Raw genomic sequence first — 21,375 nt, 5'->3', positions numbered from 1 at the left:
GATGATTAGGACAACACAACACCCAGTTCCTGAGCGGAGAAAATCTCCGACGCAGCCGGGAATCGAACCCGGGCCCTGAGGATTGACAGTCTGTCGCGCTGACCACTCAGCTACTGGCAGCGGACAGGTTACCTGTAACGCGCTGTTAGAAGACGGGCGGACGCGTGAAAGAGTTATTTCTTTTCTGAGAGTAGAACGAGCTGCTCGGGATAGACCCTTTACTGAACCCTCTTAATGTCACCCACATACCAGGCCAGCTAGTAATGGGGGACACAGGCGGTACAATTCGGTACGTTAGGGGAGGGATATGGAGTAAAGGTACTTGTCTTCCCCCATTAGTATACCTCTCAGAAACGTTGTTCAGAACGTGGAGGCTGGAGCTATTTTGAAGTTATTTCTGGGACAATGCGTCCCAGATGAAAATGTTAATGTCTAGAGCATATTTGAGTAATTTTTTATGTGAGAGCAGAGGAAGATTGGGGTGCATCGGACACTCAACCTTTTCCGAAACTACAGTTTTTCAGAAGTATGCACTGGAACATTCTCCACCCTACAAATGCTACGATACATACTTAATACGATTACGAAACTCAAAACTTCGTAACATACTGTTTAAGTTAAAGGTTATGACATAATAAGCCTACATCAAAGTGCCTGTTTAACCTTTTATCTTTCATTTATCAGATGTGTAATAAAGACACTTTATACAGGCAAAAATCTCAGAGAACACATTTGTGTCACTAAATCCGGTCTCCTTCGAACGTTTCACTGATCGTATAATATTGTTTCGTGTTCACCACTGAAAGTTCTCTGAAACAAATATTTCTTAAAGTTTCACGGCTACTTTTTTATTTTCATGCGAAGCTTTTCGTCTATCACTTAACACACTCATCGGAACTGAATATTTCTCATTCGCTTCCCCAGTTATTTCAAGAGGTCAGAATTTTCCTACGACTTGCTTCACGCTGTTTTCATCCCATTTATGTAGTACTTTCTCCATATTTGCCCGTTAGAAACGGAATTTAATTTTTTAAATACTTATCGTGTCTTTTGTACGGTACAAACAAAATTGATTTGTACGATACAACCTGAAGGTAGTTCAACACTACTATTGTTATCACTTCTGCTAGACATTGTCACAGCCTGCAATATAGAGAATAATATCAGTAGTATCTAAAGATACTTTTAAAATGTAATATTGTTTGTTTGCAAACAAGACATGAACTCCAAAGTAAATTTGTGGACCGAAAACCTCAATAAAAACGGATACGTTGTTGCCACTCCGAAAAACACCGTCGTTTTGATTAAAAATTGCATGAGTGGTCTTTATCCCCCATAGTTCAAAATAGACCTCTTGTCCAATGCAATCTGAAAGCAGTTCTACGTAATTTTCAAAGAAGGCATTTAATATTGCTTCGCAGGATGGCTTATCACGCCCACACTGACAAAACTGATTTCCTCGTCCAACTGTTGGATGACTAAGCTGTCCTTCAATGATGACAATATGATAGTGGAACGTATGTACTAGCGTGCTGAGATTCTCTGATTAGTTTCGGTTATATCTGGGATACAACGGTCGATATGAAGATTCCATTACAAATTTATGCCCACACATGATACTGCGTCCTGCATAGTCTCTCAAGCAGCTTCAATTTCGATCGGTGGTGAAATCACTTATGGCCAACAATATAAAGAGGGAGCGATCGTTAACTGATATGGAATAGAAATAGACTTCTTGCAGTCCTGATGAGACTTAACTTCGTCGTTTAGTTTAACTCATCTACGGCAACAACCTTGTATAAAACGGAATAGCCCACATGAAGGGCTAGGTATGCTCTTTCTACAGGGCTTTTGTAGCACCGGGTGGATACAGGGACCAGGGGAACACAATAGGTGGTGGCACAGGGTGTCAGCTGCCCGTCAGCCCCTGGTCTGAAGAGAGCACAAAGGGACCTCCTTGCTCAGGAAATTCCCGCGTCCCATTGTGTGACGATACGAAAATAACTACGAGAATGTTATCGCCGTAGGGAACAACAGCAGGTGGCAAACAAATTCAGGAAAAAACACTTTAAAGCTGAGAATATTTAACTCTGTTAAAGCCACAGAACAAATACGACGATTACACAAACTAACCGATCTCTACTCCTGGAATCTAAGTGCTACATTTAAACATACCCTTCCCCTTATTTGAGTACAATTCTGCTCTTCCTCGGGCAAATCTTGAATTTCAAAACTGAAGTGTTTGGTATTTTTCACTCTTGATTGACAACAATTTTTAACTTGGTAGTCTAGTAAGAGGCAGTCTTCTTTAAGCCTCCAGTTAAACTAAATTGTGAGAAGGCAGAGTGACGTATTTGTATGAATACGTCCGATTAATGGTGAATATGACGTATTTGTAGATATTGTATTACGAATGTAGTTAGTATTTTTTGAGTCTCATCATGAGCTCTCATTACGCACTGAAGTGTGCACATGGGGCTAAAGTATTGGGAAGCAAAATGGTCAACATTACGTGTTTCTGGCTAGAAAATCGTACAGGACGAGATTTCTGGTTGAAAACAAGGGCAGGAACCGCACACATTGAGATGAAGATACATTAACGTATTTTATCTCACATGAATGTAACAGGACTGTTGCTGCTGATCTTATGCAATAATGATTTAGCTGATAGTTTCAATCTCGAGCTATTCCGAGATGATGCAGTCCTTAAAGGCAATTCTATCCGTTAAAAATTCGTTAATATTCACTTAGATCCTGACAAAACATCAGCTGGCAACTAGTTCTCAACATAGATAAATGCAAAGTTGTGCACACCACGAGGTATAGAAGCATAGTATCATTTGGCGACGCGGTTAATGAGTCGCAACTACTGCCAGTTAGGTTTGGCAGCAACACTGTGTAGGAAGTTTTACTGAAACGGAGACATACACCATGGTCCAATATCTTTGATATCCATTTGTTCGAGAATTCTAGAACATGTTCTGAGCGCAAACGTAATGAGGTACCTCATACACAAGGAACTATTCCTTGGAGACCAGCAAGGACTTCGAAACCGTTGATCATGTGACCCTCTTTTTCCACATGACGTTCAGAAAATCATGGATCAGATCAAAGTAGTCGGGAAGATGCTGAATTTCTCGATATCCGAAAAGCATTTGATTCAGTACCACGTCTACGCTCATTATCAGAAGTACACTACTGGCCATTAAAATTGCTACACCAAGAAGAAATGCAGATGATAAACGGGTATTCATTGGACAATTATATTATACTAGAACTGACATGTGATTACATTTTCACGCAAATTGGGTGCATAGATCCTGAGAAATAAGTACCCAGAACAATCACCTCTGGCCGTAATAACGGCCTTGATACGCCTGGGCATTGAGTCAAACAGACCTTGGATGGCGTGTACAGGTACAGCTGCCCATGCAGCTTCAACACGATACCACAGCTCATCAAGAGTAGTGACTGGCGTATTGTGATGAGCCAATTGCTCGGCCACCATTGACCAGACGTTTTCAGTTGGTGAGATATCTGGAGAATGTGCTGGCCAGGGCAGCAGTCGAACATTTTTTGTATCCAGAAAGGCCAGTACAGGAACTGCAACATGCGTTCGTGCATTATCCTGCTGAAATGTAGGGTTTTGCAGGGATCGAATGAAGGGTAGAGTCACGGGTCGTAACACATCTGAAATGTAACGTCCACTGTTCAAAGTGCCGTCAATGCGAGCAAGAGGTAACCGAGACGTGTAACCAGTGGCACTCCATACCATCACGCTGGGGTGATACGCCAGTATGGCGATGACGAATACACGTTTCCAATGTGCGTTCACCGCGATGTCGCCAAACACGGATGTGACCATCATGATGCTGCAAACAGAACCTGGATTCATCTGAAAAATGACGTTTTGCCATTCGTGCACCCAGGTTCGTCGTTGAGTACACCATCGCAGGCGCTCCTGTCTGTGATGCAGCGTCAAGGGTAACCGCAGCCATGGTCTCCGAGCTGATAGTCCATGCTGCTGCAAACGTCGTCGAACTGTTCGTGCAGATGGTTGTTGTCTTGCAAACGTCCCCATCTGTTGACTCAGGGATCGAGACGTGGCTAAACGATCCGTTACAGCGATGCGGATAAGATGCCTGTCATCTCGACTGCTAGTGATACGAGGCTGTTGGGATCCAGCACGGCGTTCCGTATTACCCTCCTGAGCCCACCGATTCCATATTCTGGTAACAGTCATTGGATCTCGACCAACGCGAGCAGCAATGTCGCGATACGATAAACCGCAATCGCGATATGCTGCTATCCGACCTTTATCGAAGTCGGAAACGTGATGGTACGCATTTCCCCTCCTTACATGAGGCATCACAACAACGTTTCATCAGGCAACTGCTGTTTGTGTATGAGAAATCGGTTGGAAACTTTCCTCATGTCAGCACATTGTAGGTGTCGCCACGGCGCCAACCTTGTGTGAATGCTCTGAAAAGCTTATTTGCATATCACAGCATCTTCTTCCTGTCGGTTAAATTTCGCGTCTGTAGCACGTCATATTCGTGGTGTAGCAATTTTAATGGTCAGTAGTGTATGATCGTATAGGGTATCAAGCGAAATTTGTGCCTGGACCGAGGACTTTTTTGTAGAAAAGGTGCAGAGTGTGTCTTGCACTGAGTTTCATCGATGTATGAAGTAACTTAGTGCGCACCCCAGAGACGTGTGTTGGGATCCTTGATGTGCATGTTGTATTTTAACGACATTGCAGACAATATTAATAGTGGTCTCAGACTTTCTGCAGAGGATACAATTACATGTAATAAAGTACTGTCAGAAAAAACCTGCATGTATAATCCGTCGAATCCTTGTCAAGATTTCGGAATGGTTCAGAGATTAGCAAGCTGTTTTAAATGTTCAGAAATGTAAAATTGTCCACTCGACAAAACGGGAGAAAACCTAGTAACCCACGATTATAATGTGTAGGTCACACAACTGGAATCGGTGAACCGATCATAGTATGTGGGTGTAACAATTTGTAGGGCTACGAAATGGAACAATTTCATAGGCTGAGTAGTAAGTGAAGCAGGTGGCAGACTTCGGTTCAGTGGTAGAATAGAAGGGAAATTAAACCAGTGTAGGAAGAAGATCGTTTCTGCGACCCATCCTAGAACACTACTCAGGATTGCGTGACCCTTACCATACAGGGATATCAAGGGATACTTAACGTGTGTAGAAAAGGGTAGGTCGAATGGCCACATATTTATCTGGCACGTTGGAAAGTGTCACGAAGATGTTGAAGAAACTGAACTGGCACACACTTTAAGACAAACACGAACTATCTCGAGAAAGATTACTTAGGTAGTTTCAAGAATCGGCTTGAAATTATGACTAGAAATATACTACAGCCTCTTACGTATCACAGCCATAGGGATTCTAAGGACAAGAGTCAATTAATTACAGCTCGGACAAAAGCACTTATGAAAAGGAATTCTTCTCGTGCTCGGTACTTGTATAGAACGGGGAGAAGAGCTAATAAGTAGTACAATGAGAAGTACCGTCTCCCATGCATCTCAGAGAAATTTTCAGCGTATAGACGTGGACGTAGATTTAGGTCGCGCCCCAAAGATATTCGCTGTCAGATGCTAAAGACAGCTGAAGGAAATTGCGTTGTGTGCATGCACAATACGAGAAGCGAAGCCCTAGTGGACAACAGCATCTGTCTCACTGTTAGCGTGGTGAGTGAGCCAACGCTGGTAGTGGAGGTTGCAGCTTCGGCGCCAAACGACTACTGGTACGGCCATAGTAGGATCAGTTGTAGGTAAAGCATATGGCAGTCTAAGATACTTAACTTTCCACGAGCAAATTACTGTGTCTGCTACTTCGGTGAGTTTGGTTATCAAATTTTCCGAAGTAGGAACTGCACAACAGGACCAGCCTAAAGATCTATTGGTACTCACTGGACAGCATGCGCTACCTAATATGTTCCAAATCGCCGAACACAAAAAGGGAATTTTTCTGGGATTCATACCCCGAGTTCTGTTGGTGATAGAAAGGTAGGGTTGGCTGTTTTGGATAACCCTTGGGCTAGTGACCATTCGTATAACCAACAGAAGGATCATCTTTCTTTAACTATTTTACAGTACAGGGTCAAAGTTTGGATAGTGTACATTTCCTCCAGCTTTAGTAAATGCAGGAAATCGGCTGGTACTTTTTGCATTAGGAGTGTCTACGGCGAGTCTTAAGGTGCTTATGGAGGCACCATTTAGTTCGTGGGCGAATTCTGAGAAAATCGGGGAAATATAGTCTCGGGGTACCAAAACAGTTCCTCGGATTCCACGACAGCTATGCACAACATAGATATTGTTATTAGTCTCCAAAATACAGAAGTTCGAAGTTACCCTACCTGTACACGTAAAATACACAAAAAATGTGGTGTGAGGCAAAAACTTAGTTTGTAACGTGACCTAGCATGAAGAAATATGCAGTGAAGTGTGTACGTTATTATCAGAATGGCTCTGGAAACGCCAATATAGCACTGGGAACCACAGCGTACATGCAAAGTTTTTGTACAGTTAAAATCTGGTCAGAAGCGTAAAAGATAGTCTGCGTTATTTCAATTTCGCATAAGTAAACTATCAAAATTTTCTGACCCACAAAGTTGTTTCGCTATGAGTAACACGCCCTGCTGTAGCAGGGAAAAGAAGGGAACCAGTGGAAAAATGCCGCTATCGAGCTCAAGAAAGGCTAATATGATCCCCCTTTTTAAATCAATGACTGAAAAGTGGGGTGCAAACTGCCTCATTCCACCTTCCTCAGCATCTTTAAAATTTTTCCCAAAACTTTTGTGCTGCGAACATATTCATGCTTTATGATAAGTTAGAAGGGGGTCGGTGTCAGTGGTAAAGAGACGAAGTAATAAATACCGGAAGACAGTGGTTGTGGAACAGAAAGAACGAAGGAGACAATTGCAGTATGAGAGAAAGAGAGGGACAGAAGGGCAGTGGAACACCGCTGATAGTAACAGAACAGTGTTGGGAAATGAGTGAAGAAGACAGAGGTAGTGGCAGAGGAATAAATAGAAGGAAAAGTAGAACTGGTTCAAATGGCTCTGAGCACTATGGGACTAAACATCTGAGGCCATCAATCTCCTAGAACTTAGAACTACTTAAACCTAACTAACCTAAGGACATCACACACATGCCCGAGGCAGAATTCGAACCTGCGAGCGTAGCAGCAGCGCGGTTCCGGTTGAAGCGCCTAGAACCACTCGGCCACGTCGACCGGCAAAAGTAGAACTGGGTGACAGCCAGTGATCATGTGAGAGCGAGTCTACGACAATGACAACGGGAAATAGAGAGAGAGTGATACTGAGAAGAGACAGCAGCATTTGGAATGAATGAATGAATGAATGAATGTAAGAGCAAGAGGGAGACAGTGACAGGAGACAGTGGTGGTAGTAGGACAGACCGAAGGAGACTATGGCTGTGAGACAGAAGACAATGAGTTGGGCTGAATGAGTGAGTGAGAATGGACTAGAGAGAGAAGATGAGTATGAGTGACTTTCCGCGGTGGGTTAGTGGATGTGAACGGATTACAAATAGGGGGCCTTGTAGGAGTGAGATGTGAGCTGCATGTTAAATAGAGCGCGAGTACGTTCGAATGCCAAAATTCTTGAGGAAATACAGGGTGTTACAAAAAGGTACGGCCAAACTTTCAGGAAGCATTCCCCATACACAAAGAAAGAAAATATGTTATGTGGACATGTGTCCGGAAACGCTTACTTTCCATGTTAGAGCTCATTTTATTACTTCTCTTCAAATCATATTAATCATGGAATGGAAACACAGCTACAGAACGTACCAGCGTGACTTCAAACACTTTGTTACAGGAAATGTTCAAAATGTCCTCCGTTAGCGAGGGTACATTCATCCACTCCCCGTCGCATGGAATCCCTGATGCGCTGATGCAGCCCTGGAGAACGGCGTATTGTATCACAGCCGTCCACAATACGAGCACGAAGAGTCTCTACATTTGATACCGGGGTTGCGTAGACAAGAGCTTTCAAATGCCCCCATAAATGAAAGTCAAGAGGGTTGAGGTCAGGAGAGCGTGGAGGCCATTGAATTGGTCCGCCTCTACCAATCCATCGGTCACTGAATCTGTTGTTGAGAAGCGTACGAACACTTCGACTGAAATTTGCAGGAGCTCCATCATGCATGAACCACATGTTGTTTCGTACTTGTAAAGGCAGATGTTCTAGCAGGGGGCCGGCCGCGGTGGTCTAGCGGTTCTGACGCTGCAGTCCGGAACCGAGGGACTGCTACGGTCGCAGGTTCGAATCCTGCCTCGGGCATGGGTGTGTGTGTGATGTCCTTAGGTTAGTTAGGTTTAAGTAGTTCTAAGTTCTAGGGGACTTATGACCTAAGATGTTGAGTCCCATAGTGCTCAGAGCCATTTTTGTTCTAGCAGCACAGGTAGAGTATCACGTATGAAATCTTAACGCGCTCCATTGAGCGTAGGTGGACGAAACTAAAATGAGCTCTAACATGGAAATTAAGCGTTTCCGGACACATGTCCACATAACATATTTTCTTTATTTGAGTGTGAGGAATGTTTCCTGAAAGTTTGGCCGTACCTTTTTGTAACACCTTTTATAAAAGGAGGAATGTAGAATGAGACAGCTGGTATCCTACTTAAAGTCATCGTTTTTTTAAAAGAGTACATTAGCCTTTTTGTGCTCCGACAGCCTTTTTTCGATGGTACATGTTACTGAAAGTTGCCCGCCGCGTTTTTATTTCCATTTGAACTTAATCTCAGGCACTACTACAGGCTGGCTGGCTCTGAGCACTATGGGACTTAACATCTATGGTCATCAGTCCCCTAGAACTTAGAACTACTTAAACCTAACTAACCTAAGGACAGCACACAACACCCAGCCATCACGAGGCAGAGAAAATCCCTGACCCCGCCGGGAATCGAACCCGGGAACCCGGGCGTGGGAAGCGAGAACGCTACCGCACGACCACGAGATGCGGGCCACTACTACAGGTATTTGATAAAGATTTCACTAGTAAATGAACTGATTCACGAGAAAGGCTTGTGTACGTATTTTATGGGTATTACAAGCAAGAGACGTCGTCTGACTGCTGTTAGTGCGATCCGTGCGAAGCCAGGGCAGGTCGTTAAGCGATCCTAAAAACAATAAAACACCTTGTAAATAGGCTGTTTATGTTTTCTTATTGGCAACGTTACGTAGCGCTCTGTATGAAAAATGACTGGCTGTGCTGTGTGCAGTCTGTGGCTAGTTTGCATTGTTGTCTGCCATTGTAGTGTTGGGAAGCTGGATGTGAACAGCGCATAGCGTTGCGCAGTTGGAGATGAGCCACCAGCAGTGGTGGATGTGGGGAGAGAGATGGCGGAGTTTTGAAATTTGTAATACTGGATGGAATGAACTACTATATATATTATGATTATTAAGGTAAATACGTTGTTTGTTCTCTATTAAATTCTTTCACTTGCTAACTATGCCTATCAGTAGTTAGTGCCTTCCGTAGTTTGAATCTTTTATTTAGCTGTCGGTAGTGGCGCTCGCTGTATTGCAGTAGTGCGAGTAATGAAGATTTTTGTGAGGTAAGTGATTTGTGAAAGGTGTAGGTTAATGTTAGTCAGGGCCATTGTTTTGTAGGGATTATTGAAAGTCAGATTGCGTTGCGCTAAAAAATATTGTGTGTCAGTTTAAGCACAGTCTTGTATAAATGTTCAAAGGGGACGTTTCAACCTAACGAAACTCGTATGTTAGTATGGATACGGCGCCAGTAGTCTCTTGAAGGACGTCTACAAGGAAGTTTGAGAGCAGCTGTGGGCACATGAACGCTGTCATCCCTATGTTGATGTCTGGTATGGACAGACAGTGGGGCTAACAGTCTGGGATGGACGACATGTGGGCCCAAGTCACACGGGAGGACGTGAATGGCCTGGGGGAGCAAGTAACGCATCATGCTGCCAATCCTTGGTGGCTGCCTTCATTCTCTCAATTTGGTCGCATAAATGGTGAGCTCCCGTTTCCAAAGGTTTTAAAAGGAACTGTGTGTAAGTGGGCTGCTGCTGTTTTCGCATCGCAATGTAGCGCTTTGCATTGGATCTCTGACTGCGCTTTCTTTGTAATGGAGTGTGGCTGGTTGGACTCTTTGTTGGAAGTTAATCGCCAGTAGTGTTGGGCAGTTGGAAGTTAGTTGCCAGCAGCGATGGAAGTACTGTTGGGCAGTTGGAGGTGAACAGCCAGCAGTGATGGATGTTAAATGTGAGAAGTTAGCATGGACCGAGGGTAGAGGCCTGAAGTGTTAGCGTAGGCTAACGATCTGGAAGTATCCGACTTGGAGCTTGAAAATTATTCATGATTACATATCTTTGTACTGGATGTCAATGACGATTTATATTCGTGTTTGATCTGGATGTCACATTATTAAGGTAAAAAATACATTATTTGGTTTGCAACAAAATCTTTCCTTTACTAACCAGATGCCTATTAGTAGTTAGTGGCTTTAGTAGTTAGAATCTCTTATTTAGCTGGCAGTATTGACGCTCGCTGTATTGCAATAGTTCGCGTAATGAAGATTTTTGTGAGGTAAGTGTTTAATGAAATTTATAGGTTATTGTCAGGATTGCTTCTTATTCAGGGCCATTCTTTTGTATTAATTATTTGAAGTCAGTTGTAATTTTTCTTGAGCAGTCAGATTGCATTGCGCTAGAATATTGTGGATCAGTGTTGATACGATAAGAAAAAGTGAAGAAAAAGTACGTTCAGTTTTACTCAGCTGTTTCAGAATCAAATAACGTAGAAGTTTCATCTTCTCAGTCATTCAGTCAGCAATTTAAGTACAGATTCACACATTTAAATGAAGAAGTTTCATGTCTTATGCTGAGCTCACAGGGGACTCACTAATTGTGCACCAGCTTAATAGCGACGATTCATGGAGTCTTATTGTTTAACTGATACACTGAATTTTACTGTTTGAGCAGTGGAGTTGCGTTGCAGAATTACCTTTTAATGGCTGTCCTGGTAATGTACCACTCTGTGGACTTAAACGTTTGTACTGTGAATACTGAACTGTAGGTTTCTGTCCTATCAAATTTGAGCTTTAGTGCCAATGGGGCAAAACGGCTGCTTTTCCTGTTAAGGGTTCATGATTTTTAAGCTAGAACTCTTATGGTCGTGTTATGTTTTAATTGTAATGTTCCAATAAGAGGCTGCTGTGAGAATTTCTTCTAATACCTTGGTTCCATTTAAATTGTCAAATGTTGTACGGTTCGTAAAACTAAGCCTCTGGTTGTTCAAAACCCTTTGTTTTGTAACACAGTGAATGTGTTAAAGCTGACAGTCATTGTTTACATTGTACCTAAAATAGCTGGTTTTTCTGGTAAAGGCTAGAGGGCGTTGCTGTGTTGGATGCTCTAACTGTAAAATATCTGTATACATCGATTTGTTCTGTGGTCAGAGGATCAACATGAGTAACTGATGGACGTTAATGGAATTGCTTAATATTATTTGTTGCGTTCGGTCCGACGGCTGTCGGAACCAGGATCCTTGTATCCTACGTGTATGTTATCATTGGAAAGGGTCAACCATTTCAAAAACATCCGTTCTAAATACACTTCTGAGAGCCACAAAGTGTTGCGAGAAGAAGGACTCTGTCCAGAACAGTTGCCTCACCAGTAGGAGAGCCAGTAGTCGCAGAGGCTGGTGACGGCCTGCGTGGCGACGATGACGGCTGCGACGGTGAGCAGCAGGCAGCAGCCGCCCGCCGAGCGCGCGTAGCCCCACAGGGAGCGCCACAGCACGCGGGAGTCCACCGCCTCCTCCAGCACCTCGTCGTCCGTGTCCGGCGGCGACGGCGACCCCGGCATGCCCTGCCGACACACACCCGTCCTCGCCTCATTTTTCCTGAACAGTCTGCTCACAGGCCGTATTATCACGTAGATCTGTCAGTAGCTCACTGTGCGCGTGATCGAAGATGAACCTACGCCCAGGTAGTCATGAACTGCCATACCGTTTTCGCCAGTGGTACAATTGAGATACACACATGTGGTGTCACCGCCAGACACCACACTTGCTAGGTGGTAGCTTTTAAATCGGCCGCAGTCCGCTAGTATACGTCGGACCCGCGTGTCGCCACTGTCAGTAATTGCAGACCGAGCGCCGCCACACGGCAGGTCTAGAGAGACGTACTAGCACTCGCCCCAGTTGTATAGCCGACTTAGCGAGCAATGGTTCTCTGACAAATACGCTCTCATTTGCCGAGACGATAGTTAGCATAGCCTTCGGCTACATTTGCTACGACCTAGCAAGGCGCCGTATTCAAGTGATATTGAGATTCTATTAATGTATCATCAAGAGCGATGTTCTACAAATGTGGATTAAAGTCAAGTATTCCAGACGCTACGTACTTTTCTTTATAGCATTCATTACATTGACCTGTTCCAGACCTCATGCCATCCTGCGTGAGCTTAGCGTGCATTTCGGCCTCCTCCTGTAAATACAAGGTGTTGGCACTTCTGCCAACACATCAACACACACACACACACACACACACACACACACACACACACACACACACACCGGCGTGCGCGCGCAGAGAGAGTGTCTCACTTGAACAAATCTGCTGACCTTAATCAGATAGACAAAATATCCAAAGCGCTACACAATAGCTTAGTACATAGGAAGTAAGAGACAATAGAAAGTAGCCTGCACATTTGTAAAACAAGGTGTTAAAAAATAGAATAGAGCAGTAGTAAGAGTAAAACTACGTAATAATAATGGTTAGTAAATAACAGGACAGAGAGAACGTACAGCGATGTTAACGCGGTTCTTGTAGTAGCAGTAGGACATTTCTACGATTGCAGTGTTACAGAACATCACATATTAGTAATATTAACTGAAATTTCGTGGCACCAGCTCACTGAGTTCTACAATAGGCGCAGGATAATGCAGTCTGAGGGCCAGCAGCTCAAAACTTCGCCATCGGACGCAGGTTAAATAGAATTACAGAGTGCAGTAGCGCCCTATGGACGAGCAGCTCAGTGTCGCACTCAAGTCCTCGCCTAGATGACGGCCGTGTTCTGAAGTTCACTCTTTCATTCAAGTCATAATTCTTCTCTTCCTATATACAAACCCAGCTCATTTTAGGAATATGCGCTTTCTTGTTACGTATCCGAAAGTGCAACATATTGCAATGAGATCAAACAAGCAGCAGAGGATAACCGCTGCTGGCTCGATTCACCCCCGCGACTATTGTCAATATCGCAGCTATAACAGACAAGGCAATAGTTTTAATTTATCCACGTAGCTGGCTTTGAATTGCGCAGCAGTGGAACAATTGTACAAAAAGTAATGCAACCTTTCGGAAGAAATGTTTCATTTCTTGTTGGGGGTGTGGCCTTTGTTTAATTGAGTAATAAATTAGTTGCGCATTACTACAAACCGTATTTACTGTCTTACTACAGTAGATCTCTACAGAAGAATACTGAAGATTATATGATTATTTCGTTGTCTAATCAGAACTTACTGACCCGGTTTGTGGAGGAAATACATTTATGTTACAACTTTATAAAACAAGAAATCGGTTGATAGCACACATGTTGAGACATCAGGGAATCGTCAAATGCGCGTGAGTGTGTAGTAAGAGCATAGGGAGACCAACTCATGAAAGCACTAAGCAGGTTGTAAAGGACATACATCGCAGTAGTTATTGAGAGATGAAGAGGCTTTCACAGGATGGACTTGCGTTCAGAGGTGCAACAAACCACACGTACGACTGAATATCGCAAGAACGACGGTACATTAGATGTACCAATTAGGACGAGATTCAGCATGGCTTCCAAAAAAAAATGTCGTGTGGACCCATTAAACAAATCGGTCATCAAGCGACTGTGCTACAAGTGTCACAGTACAGAAAATGGGGCACGTAAGGACCAAACCTGCTTATCAACAGTTGAGGCTGACTTATTCCATCAGGAACCGTTGTGCACAGCGACCGTAAATTGTATGAAAGGAGAGGCACACAGCAGTCAGTCGCAGTCCCATTACTTTTTATTATGCTTGCAGATCTGGATTTCTGCTGTGAATAGCCACCCTCAGTACATTTTCGTTAAAATTCAACAGGCCCACGTCAGTTCATGTCACCATGTTCTTACAGGTGTATAGGCAGAAGTATACAAAGTCTTCAACTGAGAAGACTTAATCGACGTGCAAACTGCATATTGCTTTGGCCCACGAAGTTTGTCGAACGTCTATCTGACGGCCTTGTTTTTGTGTTGGTAGCGTAGAAACGGTGTTGTACGTAAATGGGTAATTGTTTGATTACCGAGTTAATGGACAAAGGCAAAACCGAGGAAATATGCAAGAGCGTGCGACCGAAGTGAGTGTTCAACCACCGTACAAAACTTTTAGTATGAAATTCAGCTTCTAGATGGATCATCATCATCATCATCATCATCATCATCATTTAAGACTGATTATGCCTTTCAGCGTTCAGTCTGGAGCATAGCCCCCTTTATACAGTTCCTCCATGATCCCCTATTCAGTGGTAACATTGGTGCCTCTTCTAATGTTAAACCTATTACTTCAAAATCATTCTTAACCGAATCCAGGTACCTTCTCCTCGGTCTGCCCTGACTCCTCCTACCCTCTACTGCTGAATCCATGAGTCTCTTGGGTAACCCTGCTCCTCCCATGTGTGTAACATGACCCCACCATCTAAGCCTGTTCGCCCTGACTGCTACGTCTATAGAGTTCATTCACAGTTTTTCTTTGATTTCCTCATTGTGGACACCCTCCTGCCATTGTTCCCATCTACTAGTTCCTGCAATCATCCTAGCTACTTTCATATCCGTAACCTCAACCTTGTTGATAAGGTAGCCTGAATCCACCCAACTTTCGCTCCCATACAACAAAGTTGGTCGAAAGATTGAACGGTGCACAGATAACTTAGTCTTGGTACTGACTTCCTTCTTGCAGAAGAGAGTAGATCGTAGCTGAGCGCTCACTGCATTAGCTTTGCTACACCTCGCTTCCAGTTCTTTCACTATGTTGCCATCCTGTGAGAATATGCAGCCTAAGTGCTTGAAACCGTCCACCTGTTCTAACTTTGTTCCTCCTATTTGGCACTCAATCCGTTTATATTTCTTTCCCACTGACATTACTTTCGTTTTGGAGATGCTAATCTTCATACCATAGTCTATACATTTCTGATCTAGCTCTGAAATATTATTTTGCAAACTTTCAATCGAATCTGCCATCACAAATAAGTCATCCGCATATGCAAGACTGCTTATTTTGTGTTCACATATCTTAATCTCACCCAGCCAGTCTATTGTTTTCAACATATGATCCATAAATAATATGAACAACAGTGGAGACAGGTTGCAGCCTTGTCTTACCCCTGAAACTACTCTGAACCATGAACTCAATTTACCGTCAACTCTAACTGCTGCCTGACTATCCATGTAAAGACCTTTAATTGCTTGCAAAAGTTTGCCTCCTATTCCATAATCTTGTAGAACAGACAATAACTTCCTCCTAGGAACCCGGTCATATGCCTTTCTAGATCTATAAAGCATAGAGACAATTCCCTGTTCCACTCATAACACTTCTCCATTATTTGCCGTAAGCTAAAGATCTGGTCCGGACAACCTCTAAGAGGCCTAAACCCACACTGATTTTCATCCAATTGGTCCTCAATTCACGAAAAAAATTCTAGATGAAGTATAAACAAAATTTAATTAACCTCCGAAGGAGGCACGTGACAAGGTTAGTGTTCGAAAGACACGCGGGTAAGCCCGTCAATATGAGAATCGTACGCCGCAGCATTAATTTAGGAGATCCAAATAATAGCAGTGTTGTTCGCCACGGATTCGTTCAGCCAACGTGAGAGAAACACAGAGATGCTTATCGGACTCAAATGCCAGATGCAAAGAGACACGCTTTGGGTCACAGAAAGCTTTACTGATAAAATTCCAATTGCGTGTGTTGCTGGAAGAGTCAAGCAAGATGTTAATCCTTCCCAAAACGTCTCGCAATTAAGATGTGAAAACAGGAGAAAATCAGAAATATATCACAACACTCTTCTCTCGAACCATTCGCAAATAATTATTGCTGACGCTCACGGACGAGTACGATTTAAATGGGGACCAGAAGGCAGCGATGCGTGGTCATGTGACGATAGGCTAGTCTTTGATGCCACGTAAGTCGGTATATGCAAAGGAAGCCTCGTGAAATGTGTTTTGTCAATACGAACTTTTAACATTACTTGAATTATCTTCTGAGACGCCAGAGCGTTGCGCGAAACTTCACGACGATCGGAGCTAGAAACCAAACGCTCTTGGCGCCTCGGACGAATTACAAAACTGATCTGAAAATTAAGTAGACGTTTGTCAACGGATCTGGCAAAAATCAGCGTCAAGACCGCTCTTCCAAAATCAGTCAAATTAACGATCACCATGAGACGTCTCATTTAGTGAGACTATGGTCTGGAGATGTAGCTAAGCTCTACACTGGTCATGCTTTAATCAAAGGGGAAAGGTGGAAAGCTGCTGCTACGGCCGTGAGAAGCATGCTGGATAGCTGTTTCCGGCGGTGGAGAGGGCCCTAGGAACCCTGGAAACCGACTTCAACACGTTCTCAGATATGTCTGGCAAGATGCCTTGCGAGCCCTAGAGTTACGGAAAACCAGCGGCTCTGGGAGCCCCGAGGTTATTTTGCAGGTGAGTCGGCAACTACCAAATGCTAGTTTCCAGAAGACTGTGACAGTTGTGGTTCCCAGGCAATAGTTATCCAATGACAACTCAGCGCTGTGATTGTTTATGAGATAGCGAATCTAATGAGCACAGAGGCCAAGATTTGCGTATCGGAGTACAAGAGTGAAGGCAGTGGGTGTTGGTGTGCAGTTGGGACCGGTTGTGTAACTACGAGGTGGTGGCTGCGGCGAGAGGGTTTGGAAGCAGCCCCGAGGAAGAGAATATCAACTTGGTCTGGACTGGTGGAGCACGCAGAGGCGCAGCACTCAATGTCAAAGTGATAGCGCTTTAGTAAGCTATCTGCAGTTTCATTTTTGAGTGGGAGAAGGCAATTCTGATCCGTGTAAGACTGGAGGACATGTAGTTTGTGGGTTTTACTCGCTGTCAGGAAGGACGAAGTGTTTATGTGTGTAACAGAGTGCACTAAATTAGCTGTCATAGTGTAAGGAAGCAGTATTTACCAGACAACATAAATATACAGACCAGATTCAATCTTAGTGCCAAAATGTAAGAGGATGAAAACGTTTATTAAAGGAGATGAATGAAACACACTGCTTTAAATTCATATTGCTATGTCCCTTTAAAAGTTAGTTAGCTCCACCTGTAAATGTTATATACCCTATGTCCCGTAATTTCTGTTACAGAATCCGCCGTAATCTTTGCGTCATGATTATAGCCTATTTCTGCATTGGTTTCCCTAGAATTTGATGATGATTGTTATGAACGGACGCTAGGTCTTCCCGACTGTCAGATGGGCCAATGAATTCCATTTATAATAATTCCCTTCTCACACTGGGCAAACCTATAGTACGGCTGGAGACCCAGAATAGACAATTCACCGCTTCCCAGCAATTTCCGCCGTCAATCTCAAAGACAGAACTGTATAACAATTTGAAGTCAGCAGGTCAGCAGTCACTTAACAGCACTCCACTAAGTTTCAGCGGAAAAATTTTATTCACAGGGTGCCCAGCTTGAGAGCCACTGATAATCTGCTAACAGATGACGCTGTAATCGCAATACATATTGTCTATAAGTTACGCAACGCAGCTCAGAGCGATCAGTTACACCGGTGAAACGTGCAAGGTGGATAGCATACCGAAGGAAGAGGTTGAAATCATGTATCCAATTGGTCAATGTGTTTTTTGTGCTGGAATACCACAGGTTGCAACACAGTCCTACAGCAACAAGATGCAGTTGAAGTCTATTTATTGTTCCAAAAGGGCCCGATGCGAAAACCATTCGTGAGCTCTTCTTCAAGTTCCAATGGACAGGCAGCGTGGCTGATATTCAGGTGGGAAATATTGGCCCAGGTAAACTGTAGTTACTCCCGAAAATTTCACCCCGGTTTCTGGAATACTTCAGCAAAATCCAAAGAAGTCTGTCCGAAGAATTTCACCAGAGACTGATTTGACGTGGTCCAGCAAGCAGAAAATACTGAGACAGAGCCTATGCATGTTTACATAAAAAATTCGAAGCTATCAGGACATATCTGTACGAGCTGTGCGGCAGAGGGCTGACTTTGAGAACTAGATTCTCACAGTTATTAATAATGAAGGATTTGATGTTGGCTGCATCTGATTGACAGATGAAGCACACTTCCCCTGAATGGAGGAGTGAACAAACAAAACTGGCGATTTTGCAGTTCCGAATATCCCAGTTTGTGTGAAGTGAAGCCACTGTATTCTCCCAAAGTCACTGTGCTGCGGTAGGCAGCAATGGCGTTATTGGCGCTTCTTTTCATGCGACAAACGATGACTAATTAAAGTTAAGTTGCAGATTCGGAACCAATTATTGCCATACAGCTAGCCTTTGAGAACTGACCAGGCAACGAGTGGTTCACGCAAGACGGAAACAGACCACATCGCAGCGAACATGTGTTTCGCTTCCTTGGTGAAACCTTTGGGAACAGAGTCACTGCGTTGGATTATTGCAAATTTACTGGCACGAAGATGGACTGGCCTCCATACTCGCTCTATCTGACACCTCATTTTTGTGGGGTGCATTGAAAGGCGTTCTACCTGAACCATCCCACCATGGTGACAATACAGGATGTGATGACAAATTTCATTGTTCATTCGCACCATCTCCATACTGCGAGTGGAGTACATTTCGAAGAGACTGATGTGATTGCAGGGACGACCTGCAGATGACTAGTTTAATTATGCACACGTATTGTACGATCTGCACAGTCTAAAGCGTCCTCTGTCAGCAGGTTTTAGAACTATTTCGAAACTGCTGTATAAAATCCTTACGGCTTTCATAACAAACATAGCTTTTGTTGCACTCTTCTAGCGATCTTAGTTTTTCAGATATTTAATTCTGAAATCAGGGACTCCTTCGCTTGACATCCTGTGTTGGGCTCAGTTAGACCTTTCATTAACCACTGCCACCACCTAGCCAATGGCTCGACACTCTGACCTGAGGCCTCTGGCTATCCAGTATGTGAACACTAACAAACTTAATACGCATGTAAAATACCGGAGAAAGGCTAATCAGAATCACACACATACGCACAGGAAAGCGCGAACTCTTATGAGGTTTTCTTATTGAAATAGTATCTTTACTGGCAAATATTTCTGAAAACTATATTGTTAAACACATTTGAACCTCACATTCACTTCTGGGTTGCCTTCCACACTTCTGGAAAGCTATCAGCCGATTACTCACTTTCGTGAGCTCCTGACAACTCCTGAAAATGTTAAACATTCAGACATTTTAACATATTAGCCTGAAGTGAGGAGTCAAGGGCACTCATTGGTGATTCCCTTATCCACCAATGGCACTCCTCTGAAGAGTGCTGCTTCCTGTCAGAAATTCTCCGAAGTGAGCCTTGAGCAGCCGCTGGTGCAGCAGCAGTGCAGTAGCGAGTCGTATATTTAGCTTTCATAATTGTTTTGTAGTTGATTCTTAATTTCTTTCCGAGTGTTTGTGTGCTTGCGTATTTAATTACATAAAATCCTTGCGTATTCTCATATTTGAGAGGAGTAATATTGCTTATTGACAGCCGTCGAGTATAAATTCGCGGAGTCGTTAGATATTAGCAGTAGGATGGATAGGGTGTGTGCGTGCTGTGTGCGGGCGCAGGAGGAACTGGCCGCGGTTCGCAAGCAGCTGAGCGTACTGTTGGCCACGGTCAGCCGCCTTCAGGCTGCTGCCTCGACGTGCGGCGACGGCGGAGGGTCTGGCGCGTCGCTTGAGACACCCCAAGTGTCACTTGCTGCGTCCGCTGACTCAGTAGCCGGGGCACCTTCTAGTGTACCCGGCGCGTTGGGGCCGCCCTCACCTCAGGGTGAGTGGCGGACTGCAACGCGTTCGCGTCGCTCGAGGCGGAGGGCCAATGTGGAGGCTGGCCGGCTGATCTCGCCCGTTCATCCTGTCAGTGGGCAGGTGGCCGCTCCTTCAGCAGGGCCCGACCAGGCACACGGGGGCAAAGGCTTGCTGGTTACTGGGAGCTCCAACGTTAGGCGGGTGATGGAGCCCCTTAGGGAAACAGCGTACAGGGCTGGAAAGAAATCCAACGTGCACTCGGTTTGTCTGCCGGGGGGGCCTCATCCAAGGTGTGGAGGCGGCCTTGCCTGCGGCTATCGAGCGTACGGGGTGCAGTCGTCTGCAAGTAGTTGCTCACGTCGGCACCAATGATGCCTGTTGCTTGGGTTCTGAGGCGATCCTTAGTTCGTACAGGCGGCTAGCGGATTTGGTGAAGACCGCTGGCCTCGCACGCGGAGTGCAAGCAGAGCTCTCTATTTGCATCATCGTTCCCAGAGTGGATCGGGGTCCTTTGGTTTGGAGCCGAGTGGAGGGTCTCAACCAGAGTCTTCGTCGACTGTAACGGTCTTGGCTGCAGATTTCTAGACTTGCGCTATTGGGTGGGGAATTGTAGGACGCCCCTAGATAGGTGAAGGGTGCACTACACAAAGGAAGCGGCTACTCGGGTAGCAGAGTACTTGTGGCGTGCACATGGGGGTTTTTTAGGATAGGCAGTAGTGCGAGGTGTCCTGACGAAAGCTTACCAGTCGACGTGCAGGCAGGGAAATCAGGACGCGCTCAGTATAAAAACGCTTCAGCTATCAAGATACTAGCAGTAAATTTTCAGACTGTTAGGAATAAAGTTCCTGAATTTACTGCCCTTCAGGAAGCGTGTGGCGCGCAAATTATTCTCGGGACTGAGACCTGGCTGAACCCTGAGATAGGAAGTTCTGAAATATTTAGTGAGGGTTGGAACGTGTATCGGAAAGACAGATTAGACACCATAGGAGGTGATGTCTTCATTGCAGTTGACAAAAATATTGTGTCTACTGAGGTCGAAGTAGAGTGTGATTGTGACGTTATCTGGACACGTTTAACAGGGCTAGGGGAAATAAAGTTAATTGTGGGGTGTTATTACCGGCCACCAGGTTCCACCGTGACAGTTCTAGAATCATTCAAAGGGAGTCTACATTCTGTATCGCAGAAGTACCCGGGTCATGCTATAGTAGTCCTAGTGTAGACTGGGATGTCTATGGATTCATTACAGGTGGTATAGACAAGCTGTCTTGTGAATTACTTTTGAACACATTAACCGAAAACTGTCTTGAGCAGCTAAATCGACAG

At 44.4% G+C, this 21,375-nt stretch overlaps 1 protein-coding gene across 1 annotated transcript in view; it reads right to left on the bottom strand.

Annotated features, from left to right (window-relative positions):
- The window catches only part of LOC126162750 (ATP-binding cassette sub-family C member 4-like), a 229,314-nt gene that overhangs the window by 54,703 nt on the left and 153,236 nt on the right, over positions 1 to 21,375 (bottom strand). The window contains exon 15 of the mRNA XM_049919432.1: positions 11,705 to 11,901. Coding sequence (XP_049775389.1) covers positions 11,705 to 11,901 — 197 coding nt within the window. The remainder of the gene's footprint in view (positions 1 to 11,704; positions 11,902 to 21,375) is intronic.

The sequence above is a fragment of the Schistocerca cancellata genome, chromosome 2 (genome assembly GCF_023864275.1).
Source record: "Schistocerca cancellata isolate TAMUIC-IGC-003103 chromosome 2, iqSchCanc2.1, whole genome shotgun sequence".
Lineage (NCBI taxonomy): Eukaryota > Metazoa > Arthropoda > Insecta > Orthoptera > Acrididae > Schistocerca > Schistocerca cancellata.
This window is presented reverse-complemented; position numbering and strand designations above follow the sequence as displayed.